Here is an 18,793-nt window from a genome sequence, read left to right as displayed (position 1 = left end):
GCAAAAATCATATTTACAAAAATTCACACTTTACAGTAAAAATTCAATTTACCGCCAAACCATTAAGGCACTCCCATTTTCGAATAACCTCTAAAACGAGGTTGAGCTTGGGGCTCTTACCAGCTCCAACTCCGAGCTATACTTCGTCAAAGCTCAACCTGTTTATAGTTTGGTATACCAAACAGGTCGACCTTGGGGGCTATGATCCGTTACCCAAAGTATGGCCCACACCAACAACCTTGGAATTGGAGCACTAACCAAAAGGATAACTCCCCCGAAAATCTCTCCAATCAAACAACCACAACTCCAACAACCAGAATAATACCAAATAGACTTCGTCAAACCAAAGAAGAAGATACGAATAATCGCCTAAAGGTAACTCCATATATACTAGTACCAACTAAGTCACAGGGACGCAATTCATTCCATTTTATTCTGAATACTCCCACACTCTTACTTACTTGAGCGTTGGAGTCCCTTTGCAGGTGCCCAATGCCGCCACCCTCATAAGAAGACGACGTTCCTCACCTTCATTCCCAGGAAAGCAAGTTCAAGCGACAGCAGAACGAGCTATACCTCGAAATATCTATATTCACACAGGAACATGTGTAATTAAGTTGAGTTGTAATTTTATGTAAAATGTATTTTTTGTCCTTAATATTTATTATTTTTTAACGTTTACTTTTATTAAATTTTATCCTTAACATTTTAGACGAAATTAACATGCAAGAGTAATTTTAGTTAAATTGAAAACATTAGGGGAAAAGTTGGATAAAATTTCCCACGGTATTCTTTAAGTCCGGTAGGTTAAGGACTAATCTGTCGCGAATCAGAACTTCATTTAAGGCCTTATTAGTGGATAATGGGTTACTATATACACAAGGCGGAACCAACATTTACTTAAGCAGACTAACGAACTACCACTAGACCAATCTAAATTAGTTTCCTCTATCATTCTTATTAAGGATCAAGAACAAACCAAGTTATTGGAAAAAAAAAGGTAACATTCACTTTTACAATAAAAATAGATCCATAACAACAAAAAGACAGGTAGCATTCAATTTGATCCACAATCTTTTTTTTAATGAATAATTTCAATTTTCGCTACACTATGTGTTGATCGAAAATATTTAGTTTCGAAAAATACATACTCAAAAGTATAATGGACTTTTATTTCAAGGCATGGAAGTTATATCGAGAATGGTTTGTCGAGGAATAAAAAACAAGAGCTAGTCGATGTACTCTATCGAAGAGTTAAAGTCCTTTGAAGTTGATTTTTTAGTGGTTACTCACGTTGTGCAAAAAGAGTGGAAACGATTATGATGGTTATAAGTGGCTAAGAGAGGGGGTGTTGAATCTTAACTTCTTTTTCTGCTGTATAGTATTTTTACTTTCTCAAAGAAACTTAGGAGATATTTTAACTTTTGTCTCGTATCGAGTTGAGAGACATTTTCATTTTGTCTCCTAAGTGACAGAAACAAAAATGAAGTAGGGAAGAAGAAATAACACTAGATGTATCCTGGTTCATCTACTTGGTGCAATGTAACCTACATCTAGTCTCCATCACAACAATGATGAAATTTCACTATCTCTTTTTCAAGATTACAAACACCAATGCTTCCCTAGGATCTACCCAATCCTATCTGGGACAAATCCAGATTCTAAACCCAATCCAAATTTGACTAGACCTCAATCTAGCTTTCAACAATAAAGTGCTAACTCAACTTGTAAGGGAATCCCCACAAGATCATGACACAAAACAGAAAGATGTACAAAGTAAACTTGAGATATCTTATGGTTTTTTTCTCCTAGTTTAACTCATTGCTTTTTACCTCTCATTGACTTTTTCTTACAAACCTCACCATGTTTGCCTTTTAAATGAGACTCAAACAGATCAAAACTGAGAAAAAGAGAATACTAATTGAACTACGTGAAGGAGAAGAACTCTAATAGCTTGGGTAGCTATGAGAGTGAACTCTGTGCTTTTCACTTACTCGCCTTGCCTTCAACTATTGGCCGTTCATCCTTAATATAGAAGGGTAAAGCCTCCAAGGTTGAAACAAGTTCAACCCTCACACTTTCTTCTTCTCCAACATCTGAGTAGCAGTGACTTCATCAGAGAGAAGAGAGAGAACCGAGTCTGTTGCATGCATGCTCACCTCTTCTCTCTCATCCTTTTTCTTCAAGCTTCTTCAATCTTTTCTGTTCAGCTTGACTTTGGCCCCAAGTATTGATTTTGAACGTTGATGAGCTTCTGAACCAAGATGGCTTCACGTTCTCCATGGTTGCTTCTTCTGTGCATGAGAACTTGTGGCTTTCTTCTTGGTTCCTCATTGTAGTACAAATGAGAAAATAAACTTTTGTTGTGCTTTGACCGAGAGAGACTAGCTACTTAGTTGTAGCCCCTTTTCTTTGCTTTGATTTGACAACAATCTTGTTACGTTTCTTCAAAATCTTCCTTTTGTACTTTCCATTTTTCTTATTTCTTCTTCTTTGAATAAGTGATGTGACCGAAGCAAGAGAGAGAAGAGAAAATTGATGGCTTTCAGTGGAAGTCTCAAAGAAAGTGAATTGGAACTTGAAAAATGTATTACTTAAACCAAGGGAGTAGATAACCGAAAAGCGCTTTGAAAACCTTGGACCATTTTCTTATTTTCTTTTATTTTGGATTAAAGATATGTGATTGGGTTTGGCTTAATTGATGGACCAAAAGCGTGTTGACTTGGACTTTGCATTTGTTTTTTGGGCCAACTTGTTTCATTTTATTTCCTGCACACTTGACCAAATACATCAAACCAACAATTGAAAATATTTTAATAAAACTCTTTAATAATACTTTAATAATGTTTATTCATCATTTTAATTGAATATTAGTTTTTCAAACTCAACAGGTTACTCGAGGATTAGCTCACATGGAAGTTACTCTTGAACTTGATTGTCGAAGACTTTTATAAATAGGTAAAGGTTTGATGAAGAAAGGGTTGGGACTTTACTTCAGAAAAACACTCAAAGCACACTTATATCCCAGAGATTTTCTGAACCTGCATTCGAGTCATTTTTCTATAGGGTTCCTTCCATTGTTTTTAAATTATATTTATATTTTCTATAACATTTATTTTCTTTGCAAATTTATTTTTTCAAGCAAGTTATCTTTCCTGTTTCCTTTTAATATTCAGCACTTTATTTTTTAATTTTAAAATTCTTCAATCTTGTCGAAGGTAATTTATTATTTTATTTAAATTTGATGTCATTCATTTCGATTTCAGTCAATTTATTTTCAAAGTTTATTTTGTTTTATCAAAAAAATCCTTTGATGTACTTTAAAAAATTGGTATTTACATAAGAATAGATTTTGCTCACAAACCACTGTATATCGAACCACTCTTCGAGGAAAAAAGAAAAAAGTGAGTTGCGTTAGTCCATTTTCACATTTTTGTTTTTCTAGTTAAAGTACAAATTGTGCGAATGTATTAAGAGTTTAAGACTTTGTTTTGGAGTAGTGTGGTGTATTGGGCTTTTGTTGCAACTTGAAATCACACGCGTGGGAGGGTTTGCCAAAGAAAGCGCGAGTCACTCAGAGCTGAGCTGAAGTGAGAGAGAATCATCGGAGATGGCGTCGTCGAAGGGAGGCGGAGGCGGAGGAGGAGGGATTCCACTGGAGAGGATGAGTGTTGAGCAGCTGAGGGCGTTGAAGGAACAGGCGGATCTCGAAGTTAACCTCCTTCAGGACTCCCTCACCAACATCCGCACCGCCACCACTCGCCTCGAGATCGCTTCCTCCGCCCTCAACGACCTCTCCCTCCGCCCTCACGCCTCCAAGATGCTCGTCCCCCTCACCGCCTCCCTTTACGTTCCCGGAACCCTCGACGATTCTCAGAAAGTCCTCGTCGACGTCGGCACCGGTTACTTCATCGAGGTACGCTCCCCTCTTTCTCTTCTCTTCAGCTTCTGAGCTTTATATCAAAACCTATTAATCGAATTCTGTGTTTGTAGATTGCTTTTATGATCCGAATTGCGTCCTTCGATTTTATTCAGTAATAATCGTTGGAATTGTGTTGTTTTGGCGTCTCCTTTGAAAATTGATGTTAACATTTTATGATAGCAATGGCACTGCTTTCAAGCCACTAGCGTATTTTGCCACTGTCGTTTGTTTTCAGAAACTCCAAAGAGATGCAGTTTATCTTGTTTGCATACATAGTGATAGAACTATGATGAGTTTTTGAGGTACAAAAAAAATTTCTAAATATTAGGTTCATATGCGGGGGGGTTATGTAATTGAGTGATGAGTTAAGTACAGTTCTTGTAATGTTCTATCTGTAACTTTCCATATTCAACGAAACTTAAATGTTTTGCGCGTGCTAGTTTGTATTCAAGTGATATGATTCGTTGTAATACCTGCCAAAATCTACCAAGGATATTCAATAGTGACATGGGAAAAAAAAAAAAAACTACAATTCTTGGGTAGGTATCCATATGTGCATTTAATCATTATACAGTTACACATTTACAATAAAGTATAAGAGACAACCTTTCTGTATCCTGTTCAATATTTCCATGGTTAAGTAAGTGTTTCCTTTGCAATGTCGAAGATGATAGTGGAGTTGAAAACTTTTAAGGTGTTTGTTTTATCTGGTTTGTGCGTGTTTGTGTGTTGGATGAAATAGTTTTTTGTATTTATAGGGTCTAGCTCATTTTATTTTGTTTGATTTTCGCTTGAATTATGCTCTACATTGATGCGTTGTACTCTTTCTTTTCAAAGAAAAAAAAGTAATTGTTTCCTTCATGCTGAAAATAGAAAACGATGGCTGAAGGAAAAGATTACTGTGAGCGCAAAATCAACCTACTGAAGTCAAACTTCGATCAACTTGTTGAGGTAAGTTTCCTGTTACACATCTTCTAAAACTTGATAGATGTATATTTACTACTTGTTCTAAGGCAAGCTTTCCCGATTAGATGCTGATGGTAATTTCTATGGTTATGCTAAACATGATTTTTTTTTGAGGAGTGTGGTTTCAAGTAACATTTCTTGTGAAAAAAAGGTTTAGCGTCGTATGTTTTGCCTTATCCATTTATAACTGAAAAGCAGCATAATCCAAAACTGCAGGTTGCATCCAAAAAGAAAAATGTTGCAGATGAAATGGCGGTTATTTTACAGGCAAAGATGAAGCAATTAGCATCTACATCATCCTAAAGTAGTAGGTATAGACTTCAATTACTTCTTCCATGTTATTGTACCATAGCAAACCAAAATCAGTGGTTTTGAGTCAGTGATGTTATATGTTGTTTGAACTTTTTATTAAATTACTCCTCTTTTTATTAGATACCTCCAAAATTTATCTTGGAAAGATTGGAATTCGGAACTGTGTTTGGAAAATCAAGTCAAACGATTACTATTGGAATTTGGAATATTGAGAGTATTGATGGATTGAGGAGTGGTTTTTTGATTAAGCGCTTTCCATAGGAAGTGACTCTGCTCTGTTATCATTCCGTCATTCTTCAGTCTTATGTTAACGCTAATAAAATAACACAACACAATGATCTTCTAAAAGTTAATTTCGTATATTTCAAAATACCAAAAGTATGGGAGCCAATGGAATATTTGTACAATGCGTACAATGGAGGTTTAGGGAGTATTAGAGATATAATCATTAGTGTTACCTTTTTCCATCAGTGTAAGCTTCTGGGTTGAATGGTATTAGAGCTCTAGATCTGAAAGGTCAAGAGTTCGATTCTTTGGTGAACCCCAAAATTCTAAACTCTCAACTCTAATCCTATCCGCACTCTAAAATTCTAAGCCCTACTCTACCTGCAGAAATATCAAATTTTTTCGAAGTAAATATAAAATTCAATCATTTCGAATTTTATACATATTAATAACATAAAAAATAAAAAACTAATGTTCTAAATTTTTAAATTAACTAACTAGTTTTAGTGGTTGTTCACTAATTGTAAGTCATTATACAAGAGAGGTTGTGGGTGTAACTCTCACTTCCTTTACTGTATACCTAATTTTATAAAATGTGTTATATATGAGGTGCGGGTAGGGTGGGGTAGGGTAAAGTACACCCTAAACCCATACCCTATCCTACCCGCAACAGATCGGGTAGCCTACCCTACCTGAACGGGTTGGATACCCGCGGGTAGGGTATGAATTGCCAGCCCTATTTATGATGCAATCATATTAGATGTAAACAACGTATTGGTTAATTTTAAAATATAAAATCTATGTTGAAATATAAAATACACATTGAAAATGAGTTCAATAATCATGAGTTAAATAATCATGTATTTTTATATAAATATATATTAGTTGATTTTGATAATTGATTTTAATGTACACATAAATAATATTTTTTATTATATTTTTGTGCAATTGTAAAACTAAGGAATTAATTTAAAATATTTAAATTATTAAACACTTGACAGGAAAATTCATTTTGAATTTTTTTTATAGATTTAACTAATATGTGTTTTAAGTTATTATGAAATTTTTTGTAAAAGATATTAGAGTTTAATTTTTTAATATATTTGTTTTGTATTTATTAAAAAAATTATATAGAAACTTTAATATATGTTTTAAAAAAATGTGAGCTAAATCCAAATTGAAGGTAAGGATGACAATAATCTAAAAAATTGGAAGATAGGAGTTATAGCTCAAATGAATAATAGCTCAAATTAAGAGGTTGCGGGTTTGAATCTCCTATCTTTCCAAATTTTTAAAGCCAATGAGTTATAACTCAAATGGCATAGATTCCCCATACTCAATTAAGAGGTTGCGGGTTCGAGTCTCCTATCTTTCCAAATTTGCCAATGAGTAATAGCTCAAATGGCAGACTCCCCATACTCAATTAAGAGGTTGCGGGTTCGAGTCTCCTATCTTTCCAAATTTTTAAAGCCAATGAGTAATAGCTCAAATGGCAGACTCCCCATACTCAATTAAGAGGTTGCGGGTTCGAATCTCCTATCTTTCCAAATTTTTAAAGCCAATGAGTAATAGCTCAAATGGCATAATCTCCCCATACTCAATTGAGAGGTTGCGGGTTCGAGTCTCCTATCTTTGGTAAAAAAAAAAAAAAAAGATGACAATAATCTGGATTAGGTTTACGCACTACCAATCCTCGTCTCTCGCCCTGCTGACTTTATTCCATATAAAACTAGTTCTACTATTATTTATTAGTAGTAAATACTTGTACCGTAAATCCCTAATTTGCCCAGCTTCGCTTCTATAACCTCTTGTTGGGGCAGGTACATCCAGACCCCAACTCTACTTCTCTCAAAATCCATCCTGCACCAGATCGTATAATTACTAGCCCCAACTAAGTAGGAGCAGGGTGGATACTAATAGTTGCGGTACGAGTTGTATTGCCATCCCTACTTGAGAAGGATAACCTAACTTAGTTACCTTTTCATTTATGATTTATTGTCCGTTTGTTTCCATCCTCTCATCCACTTCCATCCTCTTTCCAAAAACGAGGGGAAATACCTTAAGACTTACATTTTTCCTCTTTGGTCTACATTCCAAGTCAAGATAACAAAATACGATTCTTCAATGATGGAATCCCATCGTTTGCTCCTACATTGTCAATTCCTGGATAAAACTATTCCTTGTCTACAAAAGAAGATTCTGCAAGATCAATGGCACGGGCAAGGGCAGCAGCTTTGTTCTCGCACTCCCTTTGCTCATCCGCCGGATCGCTGTCGGCCACAATTCCTGCTCCTGCCTGAAGATGGGCAATCCATTCTCTGCGTTTGTTGACATCCTTGTACGAGTACATTGTGTCAAAACGGGTGTTGGTAGGGAAAACTATGGTCCTCAGAGCAAGGGCAATATCCATATCACCGGCAAAAGATATGCCTCCAAACCCCCCGCTATATGGCCCTCGTCTTCTTACTTCCAACTGATCAATCAACTCCATGGCTTTCACCTGTTTTCCAGCATATACAATGACATCGACAACTACTTAGGGACCCCAAACAAGTCAAATATTTGATTGCACTATTGACTTGGTAATAATCAAGACCCTACATCTACAAAGTACAGGTAAACATTACCTTTGGTGCTCCGCTAACTGTACCAACAGGTAAAGCGGCACGCAATGCATCCCAGCATGTTAAATCATCTAGTAACTCCCCAGTAACCTGCAAAGATGAATACAGTTTCCATCATTTGAGACAAGTTTCTTCACTTCAAACAGATCAGGCTGGAGAAACTGGATTTTTTGAAAAACTAAATCAAATAAACTAAAACAAAGGGAAACTAGCTCATTAGCTCCCATATATATGAATCAACAATAGAAGAAACTATTACCGTTGAGCTAATGTGCATGACATGGGAATAACGCTCAATATTCATGAGCTTTTCAGCTTGAACTGAACCAGGTTTTGAGACCTGCATAATCAATCTTTCATAAACCACAAAGCTAGAACAATAGAAGAAATGATTGACACGGGGATGCACAACTTATTAAAAAGCATTAGGTTCATATTCTAGTAATAATATATTCAACGTGAAATTTGAAGACACAAGTCCAGAATAGAGAAGTATAAACCTTTCCAACATCATTTCTCCCCAAATCAACTAGCATTACGTGCTCTGCACATTGCTTTTCATCATTCAGAAGTTCCTTCTCCAACATCATATCTTCTTTTGGTGTTTTCCCCCTTCTAACAGTCCCGGCAAGGGGACGATTGGTAATTTTTTTCTGCAAACAAAATATGAAACACCTATTAATAAAGTTCATGGCATTACCAAAAGTTAAGTAAAATGAGAGCAATTTAAAAAGGTCAACAATCCCATTATAATTATATCATAGAATTAAATTATTTATGTTCCAAGTATGAAAATTAAAAGATGATGCTATGTATTTGATTAATTGTTACAGAATGCTACCTTCTTTACTCGTGTAAGAATTTCTGGACTTGAAGCTACCAAAATACTTCCTCTGGCCTGTTAACAGTAAATGATTAAATAACCTAACCTTTGAAGGTGTGACTAACTTATAAATAATTATGTCAAGGGAAATTGACAAGCCTGTAAATAAGTCATATATGGACTAGGATTAACAATCCTCAGTGCTCTGTAGACTTCAAATGGGTCGGCAAAAGTTCGCCGTTCAAATCGTTGACTCAGTACAATTTGAAAAATATCACCAGCCAATATGTGCTCTTTAGCCTGCAAAACTGCTTGCTTGTATTCCTCGCTTGTCATGTTTGACATCTCCAGTTTGGGACCAAAGAGACGAGTGTGTAGCTTTATTGAACCTGCAGGCAGCCTTGGGCTGATATTGACAATGATAAACGTAGATACTCAAATCTAACATAACCAAATTCCATCCCAATTTTATAATTAGGCCAAGAAGAAGATTAACAGGATAAGAATAGATTGCTCACGTAATTATGTCATGCACCCTAGATACTAGAGTTTCCAGTCGCTCCATTCCACCATTGAGGGCTTCCTCAGCAGAAGAATATCGGTCCAACCGAACCCAATGAATCACGTATGCTTTCTGAGTTGAACATACTCAAATAAATAAAATGAAATTATTCTCCAAGTTGTGATTCTAATGAACATAACTTGTTTGAATCTAATTACAAGATTCAGTACATCTTGCTACAAGCTCTAGTAAGTTATCCCATTTATTCAGGTCAAATGGGAGGTGAATATAAAATCAGTATTGCTGTTAACATGAAAGGTGAATATAAAATCATACACCGAAGCAAGAATTCTCTAAAATAAAACTTGTACAATACACGGTAAATATGACAGTACCTTCTCAACATGATCAAACACAATAACATTATCATAAAGGCCCAGATGAACATCAGGGAGGCCTCTGTCATCCATTGGGGCAGAAGAAAAGGGTAGTTTCTTCTTTTCTACATAGCGCATTGTATCATAAGAGAAATAACCCACCCAACCACCTGGAGAAAAGAAAATGGCACATGGTAAATTAAAAATATACCAGGGATATTTTTTATATCACTGATGATCTCATTCATATTTATCTCAAGTGTGGGAAAATGCATGAAGCAGTAATGACAAATAGACCTACATGCATACAAATGCAGTTATGAGTGAGTTTGATTCACCTACCACAAAATGCTTCTGGAAGTTCATCGATGAGTTGGGGTTTCCACTTCTCCATGATTCTGCGAGGAATGACCATAGGGTCCTCGACGATCTCCTCGGTCCGGCATCCTTCCCCGTGGTCCATGATTGTAACCATGTTCTCTTTGGCCACAATCTCCATACATGGCTGAGCTCCCACCACACTGTACCTCCCCTAACACAAGATTAATCACAAAGTTTAGAAAGAACAAGACTCAATAGAATTAGACCAAAACAAAGGATTATTTATTTATTGTGTTCACTCACAATGTTTGAAACACTGAGGCCAGGCTCCACAGACTCAAAGAGAAAGCTTGGAGCATCCCTCTCGTCTTCCTTCACCAAGCACCGGTACGCAAGAACCGGCGTCAGATGATCAGAAAATATGCATCGGTAAAGTGGTATCACGTTCCCCAACTTCGAAGCCTCTATGAATTTCGCTGCATTGTCCACTGAACACAACAGCAACCAAAAAAAAAAAAAAAAGAGTCCATTAATAAAACTATAAAAGATTGATAGAATTTGATAATTATCCAAAAATTTCAATGCGAAAAGAGAGTGAAGAGTCGGAATGACCTAGAGGAAGAGATTGAGCAGCGCATCTGAGCGTCCCACGGCGGAGGCGCAGCTGAGACCTAGATCTGAAACCGGAGAAGAAGCTTCCATTGGAAGAGGGAGTAGGACGAGCTAAGACGGTTGAAATAGCTAGAGCTTCCATCCGAATTAGAAGCTCAGAACAAGAGAGAGAGAGAGAAGCAGAAGAAGAACGAAGAGGAAGACGCAGTTTCTTCAGTTGTCAAGTTTTAACGGTCACTCCCATTGAATCTGCTGATGCGGCGGAGAATAGCAGCGGCGCCGCCTATTTCAGCTCATTATTCTTTTCTTTTGGTAATCATTTCAGCTCATTATTGATTAACGTTTCCTCGGATTAGGTTGAGTTGGGCTAGTCTGGGCTATCATTTTAAATTTCTTGGGCTGTAATTTTTTTGTCTAAAATGTTTTAATGGGCTTATCAACCCAGTGGTCTGGCCCATTAAGTTTTTATGACCTATTCTACGACGATCAAAACGAGGTCGTTTGATTAGAAGAAAGGTGCTTTTCCCCTTCGTTTTGTGGTTGAAGTGTTGAACCCAGAGGTTTTAGTTCTGCGTCTTGTAACACACCGCCTCCACTCGCGACGGCAATTACGCCGCCGAATACCGCTTTGCCGCCGCATTCCATTCCCCGAGTTGAAAGTATTGCAGCTACTCTCTCCCGAAATCCACACTTCTCAACCTTCTTAGTAGTATTGCTCTGGGAAGCACGATAGGTTCCATATTATTTCTCTTGTGCTTTCTCACTTACCCTTTTTCGCTTTGGAAGTTTTTCGAAGCGGAAAGGTTGGAACTTTGGGAATCTCTCGCTGTTTCTGCTTACTTTTTTCGTGGATTCTGCTTCTGGACATAGCGTTAAAGTTACGGTTTCTGTAAATTCTTCTTCGAACTCATGGCAGCATGGTCTTCTAGAAAGTTACTGAAAGAGGTTTTGCTCAGAAGGGTTTGTTCGAATCCTCCACTTCCTCGTTTCAGATGCTTCTCTACTTCCGCACCAGAAAGTGCTCCTAAGATCAGTCACCATTCCAAGAAAGTATGCATTTTCTACCTTCTTGTATGCGCACGTGTGCATATATGTTCGTTTACATTGTCATTGCATAAGTGCATTGTCTTGTTGCTATGATGCCTTGCATTTTCATCGTAAAGAATAACTTATGCGATAGAAATTAGGTTGGAAGGTGCCTTATTCGCTTTCCATGCTGCAATAAGCAAACGGTGTGCATGTTGTTGGGGGTGAGCTCACATGTTAATAAATTAGTGCAAAAATATTTGTGGGGAAAACGAGCAATTTGTTTATTTTGTGATTGAGTTCGTAGTAAAATACATTTTTATTATTATTATTATTTGTATCAGTATTTAATTATACATTATACTATGTTGACATCTGAGGTCATTTACTTACCAGTGATTACTTTGAATAACAGGGAAGGTTGTTGACAGGTGCCACCATAGGCATAGTTATAGCTGGTGGAGCTTATGTGAGTACTGTGGATGAAGCTACTTTCTGGTACTTCATTTGGGAGTTTGACTGCTGTATGCATTTTGTTTTGCATCTTTAATCAGCATCTGGTATTAATATGTTGTATTGCATTTTTTTAAGGAAATAAACTGGCTATGCTTTAAACAATTCTTATCAGCTGGGAATGTGTTCTGCATACTTTCTTATACGAAGTGTAAAGGTTTTTCTCTAGATATAGGTGTCTGATAATGCACGATTTGGAATTGAATTGTATAATTCCTACATGAACAATGATGATCCAGATTTATCTTCTTTGCAGTGGATGGTTATTCTCAGCAACAAAACTTGTGAATCCTTTTTTTGCTTTGTTGGACGCGGAGTTTGCACACACACTAGCTGTTTCAGCTGCAGCTCGTGGTTGGGTTCCAAGAGAGAAGAGGGTTGACCCCCCAATCATAGGGCTAGAGGTTTGGGGAAGGAAGTTCTCCAACCCTGTAGGGCTTGCTGCAGGTTTTGATAAAAATGCTGAGGCTGTGGATGGATTACTTGGTATGGGCTTTGGCTTTGTGGAGGTTGGCTCCGTTACTCCTGTCCCACAGGATGGTAATCCGAAGCCTCGAATTTTTAGGTTGCGACAAGAAGGGTAAGAGTTTGTATTTTTTTTTCTTTCCTCTGCTGCAGATGAATAATTTATATAGGATTTTTTTTTTTCGTTGTTTAATTTTTCTAGTCTCTTTAGAATGTAGAAGAAATTTGTGATCATTCAAGATTTAGAAGTTTTACTTTTCATATGATGGATTTTTGGATTGTCTGTTAATTATCTATGTTTCTCTAATAATGGTAATTTAAATGTGCAGTGCTATTATAAATAGATGTGGCTTTAATAGTCAAGGAATTGTTGCTGTTGCAAAGCGCCTGGGTGCTCAGCATGGTAAGAGGAAGTTAGATGAAACTTCATCTAGTTCACGTACATCCAATAATGATGTCAAACATGGTGGGAAAGCTGGCCCTGGTATTCTTGGTGTCAATCTTGGAAAGAACAAGACAAGTGAAGATGCTGCAGCAGACTATGTTCAAGGGGTTCATACACTGTCTCAGTATGCTGATTACTTGGTAAGCATTCTTTTTCTTATATGCCTAAAGAAAGGAAAGATGTAAAACTTAAATGACACAATCCCATCTCCATACGATTGAGTGCTGATTATATGTATACATACACTTCTTTAATTCCTAACATATATACTTGGTAAATTAGTTTGTGCAGTTTGATAAGTGCAGTCTATGTAATTAGAAGTTTAGTTAGTATCTATTCTTGTTTGTTGGGTCGACATGAATCTGTGCAATTTTACCCCCTTTTTTTTATTTATAAAGAGTAAATGATTAAATTAGTCCCTAAAAAATCACTCGTTTTTTAAATTGGTCCCTAGAAAATTTTTTTAATTAAATTCGTCTTTTAAAGATTTTAAATTAATCATGTTACTCTTTCCGTCGCTTTGTTTGTTGATGGTGTCAAAATTTGCTAATGTGACATATTAAATGACACCCCAACACACCTAAAAGTCTTAGTTGACTATTAATATGATTAATTTATGAAATCAGATAAAATCAACTCCAAATTGAGAAATTCCAATGCCTCAAGTTCTCTCTACAATTAGGTTTTGATTTGACCTAATTTCATAAACTTATTATGTTAATAGTCAATTAAGACTCTTAGGTGTGTGTTGGAGTATTACTTAATGTGTCACATTAGCAAATTTTGACACCATTAACAAACAAAGTGACAGAAGGACTAATATGACTAATTTGAAATCTTTAAAGGACGAATTTGATTAAAAAAGTCTTTCGGGGACCAATTTAAAGAACGAATGATCTTTCAGAGACTAATTTAACCATTTACTCTATTTATAAAAATAAAATTATTGCTATCCTGCACTTTGCATATTGTGATCATGTCTGAAGTGTGGGCACACACCTACTAACTATAGAGTTACAATAAACTTTGTAGTGTCTGGTGCAACATGACAATAGCTTCATGTGTTCAGAGAAAGCCTTATGAGCTTTGATTAATGTTTCTCACACTTTGAAATTCCCATGCATTCAAATATTCAATTTGACTGCCTGGACCATAAGATTATGTTTTTGAGCTTCTCTTTGATGCTATACACATGGTTGTTTCAAGCATGTTTTCATCTTAATAACTTCTTATAAAGGATGAATATTTATCAATTCAACCATTGAATTATCACTATATATTGGACATCAATAAAAGTATGATCAAATTATTCTCTTTACACACATCAATAAAGACATAATGCATAAACAGGTGCTGGAAAAAAAAATTCGATAGAAAGTTATTTAGTGGCTTAACATTTGTTTAACTTACTCCAGCGTACATATTTGTACATATGAATGTGCATCCAAATGGTATATTGCAAACTGTTGAGACGAAAGCCTTGTAACGTCTACTGTTTAATGATTTAATCCTTTCCTAGGTGATTAATGTTTCGTCACCCAATACTCCTGGCTTGCGCATGCTTCAAGGAAGAAAGCAATTGAAGGATCTTGTGAAGAAGGTAGAAACTAAAATGTGATGATTTCTTGTTCTGTTTCTTGTCTTGCATAATTGTGAGATTGATTCTGGCCAATTTTCCTTTCTTGCGAAGATTCAAGCTGCTCGTGATGAAATGCAATGGGGTGATGAGGGTCCACCTCCGTTGCTGGTAAAAATTGCTCCAGATTTGTCAAAAGACGACCTTGAAGACATTGCTGCAGTAAGTCTGAATATTAATTTATTCTCCTATCTTCATCATATGCTGTATTAATGGCTAATACTTTGGTTACAGGTTGCTGTGGCCCTTAACTTGGATGGACTGGTATGTCTATACTCTTTGGTACTCTCAATTGTCAAACTTGAGAACGATGCAATCTTAAGTTGTGCTTAGTTTCATTTGTTTATTGTGTCAAGATTATATCAAATACAACCATTTCCAGACCAGATACTGTCAGTAGCAATCCATTAGCTTCAGAAGCTGGTGGGTTGAGTGGGAAGCCTCTTTTTGATCTCTCTACCAATATCTTGAAGCAGATGTATATCTTAACACGGGTATGCTTTTTGTTTTTTCGTTGTGATTTGTAAACAGAACTACTATAATAGTTGGTTTAGAGCACCAAGTCCTATATCTCCAGTTCATTCTAGCATACCTAAGGATGGTTCCTCTAATATAAAAATCTCACATCACTTGTTATGCATTGATTTTGACCAATTTATTAAGTTGGTGGAGCTAATTATATAGGATTCAGGAGCATCTAATCAGTTGTTGTGATCTGTCATTTTTACATGACAAGATCCATTCCCTTGGCATCAGTTGTCATTAATAATTGTCAATTTTTAATGTAAATCAGGGCAAGATTCCTTTGATTGGCTGTGGGGGCATTAGCAGGTAAAACTGCACGTTTCTCCTCTACTTCATGTGTATAGTTTGGTTTCTAGCTACCTACCTACCTACCTGTTATAAGTATTCTTTTTATGATTTAAAATTGGAAATAAATTATACAATAATTTCTCATAAGTTTTGGTATCAATTAGTGGTGAGGATGCATACAAGAAAATAAGATCTGGAGCAACTCTTGTTCAGCTATATACTGCTTTTGCTTATGGGGGACCTGCACTTATTCCACAAATGAAGGTATTAAAAGTTGCACATGTTCAAGATTGTGGTTGGTTGAAGGCCCTAATTCACCAAAATTCTCATTCTTACTTGATTGGTTTTAGGCTGAGTTAGCTGAATGCTTGGAAAGAGATGGTTTCAAGTCCATTCTTGAAGCAGTTGGTGCAGACTGCAGGTGACTTGCTATCCACGTCTAAAGTTGTATCAATGTTCCTTTTCTTTTTCGACAATACCAAAGATGCAAAATCAATTTGCATTTTCTCCTCCCTTTTTTTGCATTACACATGATGCTAAATTATTATGCATTGTTATTTTATTGGGTCTGGCAGTTTGTGTGCACATGTTGTGACCTGTAAAAGCAAGGGTTGTGAGATAATTCGGGAAAAATAATATTTGATTTTCGGCTATTTATTGTTTCACAATAAACCGCCAAATGGCAACCCTCCATAATATGCCTTTTAATATTTTCTGATAATATATAACATGCATGTGTTCATGTATGACATCCATATGAGACACTAGATCAGATCAAAATCTCTACAACTTAGAAAGAAAAGGTCTTAGACAAACTCCGATGAAATGAACTCTAAGAATCCTTTTTCAGAAAAGGCGTATATTCCAGGAATTAATTAATTTGTATGTATTCAATGATGAAGATATTTGTTACATGTACAAACTTTTTAACTCTTTTGTAGCTGATTCTCTCTTTCCTATGGTTAGATAGAATATGAGATTCAAATTAATTGAACACATCCTATTAGCTCGGTGAATAATAAAGAGCGAGTTGAAAAAAGGCACTTCTAATCAAACAAATCATATTGGATATTTTTATCTTTTGTCTATTAAAAAAATTAAGGTTATGAATATATTCATTGTAGATCAAAGTTTCGTTTATTATTGTATGCACAAATTAATATTCGAATTTTAGATATTTATTTAAGTGGATAAGTGAGTTAATTATTTGACTAACTCAAATTGATTGATTACGAATGTTATAGACAATTCAAGGTAGGTCAGAAGGGGTTCTAGCCCAGCCCAATTATCTAAATTAGGGTTTGGGATTGGGAATAGGACATGAGAAGGGGACAACATAATTGCATAACACCTTAATTTGCCGGCCCTTTTCTTAAAGTTTTGGAGACTCAATCAGGTGGTGAGTCCTCACCCTTCCCAACTTTTGCTACCTACCTTCGTGCCATTGATCAGATCCAAATCCGACAGTGCCAATTCTAAACAGGTTCATGCAACTTTTACTCCCTCCACCACTACCTCAATCCTTGGAAGAACAGATTTTTATTTATAGAAATTGTCAAATGGTACATATATATTGCAAAAAAAACAATATATATATATATATATATATATATATATATATATATATATATATATATATATATATTAGATCTACATCTAAAAAATAGATAAGTATTTCTTATGTTAAAATATAAACTGAAAAAAAAAAAACATAATATTCGATGATAAAAAATCTTAAATATTGAAAACAGAGACAATTATAAATTTCTTGGATTTTTAAATTTATACAAATATGTTGTCACACAGTCAATACCTTTTCTATTTGTTAAGTCCAATCCAATCATTCAAACATTATATTACTGTCACAACAAAGCTACCCTCAACCCTCATCTTTCTTACCCTTATGTCAACATTCACCTTTTTCTTACGTCTCCCCTCACATGTCCCTTCCCTTCAGTAGTCACCTACAGTTTTTGACAGCATCTGTTATAAGGCTTTTCTTTTAGAAATCTGTTCCAAGGTTAAAGAAATATATTTCAAGGAGTTAAATTCTAAGGAATATTGTCTTCGAGAATATTATAGTTAAGTATTAAAAAAGAATTTGTTTATTAGTATTACAAATAATTAGGAATTGTTTTTAATATTTTCAATAATAAATTAGAATACGTTTGTTTTATTGTATATATTTTTGAGAATATATTTTAATTTTTCAAAATAATTTCAATACCGAAAAAAAGAAGAGCTTTTTTCATAAGAAACATAATAATTGAGGATATGTTTTAATTTTTTATTTCTTTGACATAGGAATATCAAATACTATTTTTTTATATAGAAATAAAATTTTATATTTTGAAAAAAAAATCCTCATGAAGGAATTAGATTGTAAAACTTCGAACAATCATCTAAATAATATATTTGTATGAAGAGAAAAAAAAAGTTTCATTGAATCAAAATGTCGACTTAAACAAAATTTAAGTACTTTTATCAATAATAATTGAAGTAGATATTTTGATTTTGGTTGATTGATTGATTCTCGTCTGTGGATTAGGATGGTAAGTTCAAGCAGTTTTTATTTATGAAAGACATTGTCATATTTATTGATAGCACAAAGAAAGTGGAATTAGTGGATTGCATTTCAAAATCAAAGTGTGTTCAAATCAATTAGGTACCAATTGAGCTTCACTCTCTTTCATTCTTCTCTGACACTGAAAAAAAAGTTGCAAGGTCTTGATTCATTTGTTAATCTTTAAAAAGCTATTTTGAAAGCTACATTATATGCTACTTTCTGCTTTTGTTATTGTATTATCACCCTTCAAGTGTATACTTTTGATTAATTTAGTTGTTAATGTAGATTTTTCGTTGTACTAGAGAGTCATAATGTCTTGCGGAGAATAAGTCCTTCATGTTTGACTTATTACTATTACTAACAAATTTGCATTAAAAATTCATTTGAGTTATGTACACAGATACGTAGCTATTTCAACTACACTACACTCGCACAGTAACGTAACGTTCAATGTACAATTTTAGCATTGTTTGACTTATTTTGAGGATTAAACTCCATTTGAATATTGTTTTAGAACGATAAAAGATAAGATTAATAATAATATTTAAAATTTCTGTCTTATATTTAGTATACCGCAAAATACGATAGTATTTTAAGGGATTATTTAAAATCAATAAGGTGTGGGTCTAAATGTGAGGTCCTGAC

General features: G+C 35.1%; 3 protein-coding genes across 3 annotated transcripts; 2 read left to right on the top strand and 1 right to left on the bottom strand.

The window, feature by feature from the left end:
* Positions 1 to 3,483: 3,483 nt before the first annotated feature.
* PFD5 (prefoldin 5) lies at positions 3,484 to 5,448 on the top strand. The gene is made up of 3 exons (XM_016319279.3): positions 3,484 to 3,916; positions 4,796 to 4,873; positions 5,105 to 5,448. Exons 1-3 carry the CDS (start codon positions 3,611 to 3,613, stop codon positions 5,189 to 5,191), a joined length of 471 nt encoding a protein of 156 aa, XP_016174765.1. The 5' UTR covers positions 3,484 to 3,610; the 3' UTR covers positions 5,192 to 5,448.
* A 2,012-nt stretch (positions 5,449 to 7,460) lies between these two features.
* Positions 7,461 to 11,043, bottom strand: LOC107617507 (anthranilate synthase alpha subunit 2, chloroplastic). The gene is made up of 11 exons (XM_021110944.1): positions 10,685 to 11,043; positions 10,376 to 10,560; positions 10,094 to 10,283; positions 9,770 to 9,921; positions 9,391 to 9,506; positions 9,032 to 9,278; positions 8,891 to 8,947; positions 8,550 to 8,702; positions 8,309 to 8,389; positions 8,053 to 8,139; positions 7,461 to 7,925 (listed from the first exon to the last, which is right to left on the bottom strand). Exons 1-11 carry the CDS (start codon positions 10,824 to 10,826, stop codon positions 7,599 to 7,601), a joined length of 1,737 nt encoding a protein of 578 aa, XP_020966603.1. The 5' UTR covers positions 10,827 to 11,043; the 3' UTR covers positions 7,461 to 7,598.
* A 140-nt stretch (positions 11,044 to 11,183) lies between these two features.
* On the top strand, positions 11,184 to 16,254 carry PYRD (pyrimidine d). The gene is made up of 11 exons (XM_016319277.3): positions 11,184 to 11,734; positions 12,126 to 12,208; positions 12,480 to 12,803; positions 13,018 to 13,273; positions 14,653 to 14,733; positions 14,824 to 14,931; positions 15,004 to 15,033; positions 15,126 to 15,263; positions 15,563 to 15,600; positions 15,747 to 15,846; positions 15,933 to 16,254. Exons 1-11 carry the CDS (start codon positions 11,594 to 11,596, stop codon positions 16,005 to 16,007), a joined length of 1,374 nt encoding a protein of 457 aa, XP_016174763.1. The 5' UTR covers positions 11,184 to 11,593; the 3' UTR covers positions 16,008 to 16,254.
* The last annotated feature ends 2,539 nt before the right edge of the window (positions 16,255 to 18,793 follow it).

The sequence above is a fragment of the Arachis ipaensis genome, chromosome B9 (genome assembly GCF_059453495.1).
Source record: "Arachis ipaensis isolate K30076 ecotype BB chromosome B9, ASM5945349v1, whole genome shotgun sequence".
Classification (NCBI taxonomy): domain Eukaryota; kingdom Viridiplantae; phylum Streptophyta; class Magnoliopsida; order Fabales; family Fabaceae; genus Arachis; species Arachis ipaensis.
Note: the sequence above shows the minus strand (reverse complement) of the source record. Positions and strands in the feature narration are given on the sequence as shown.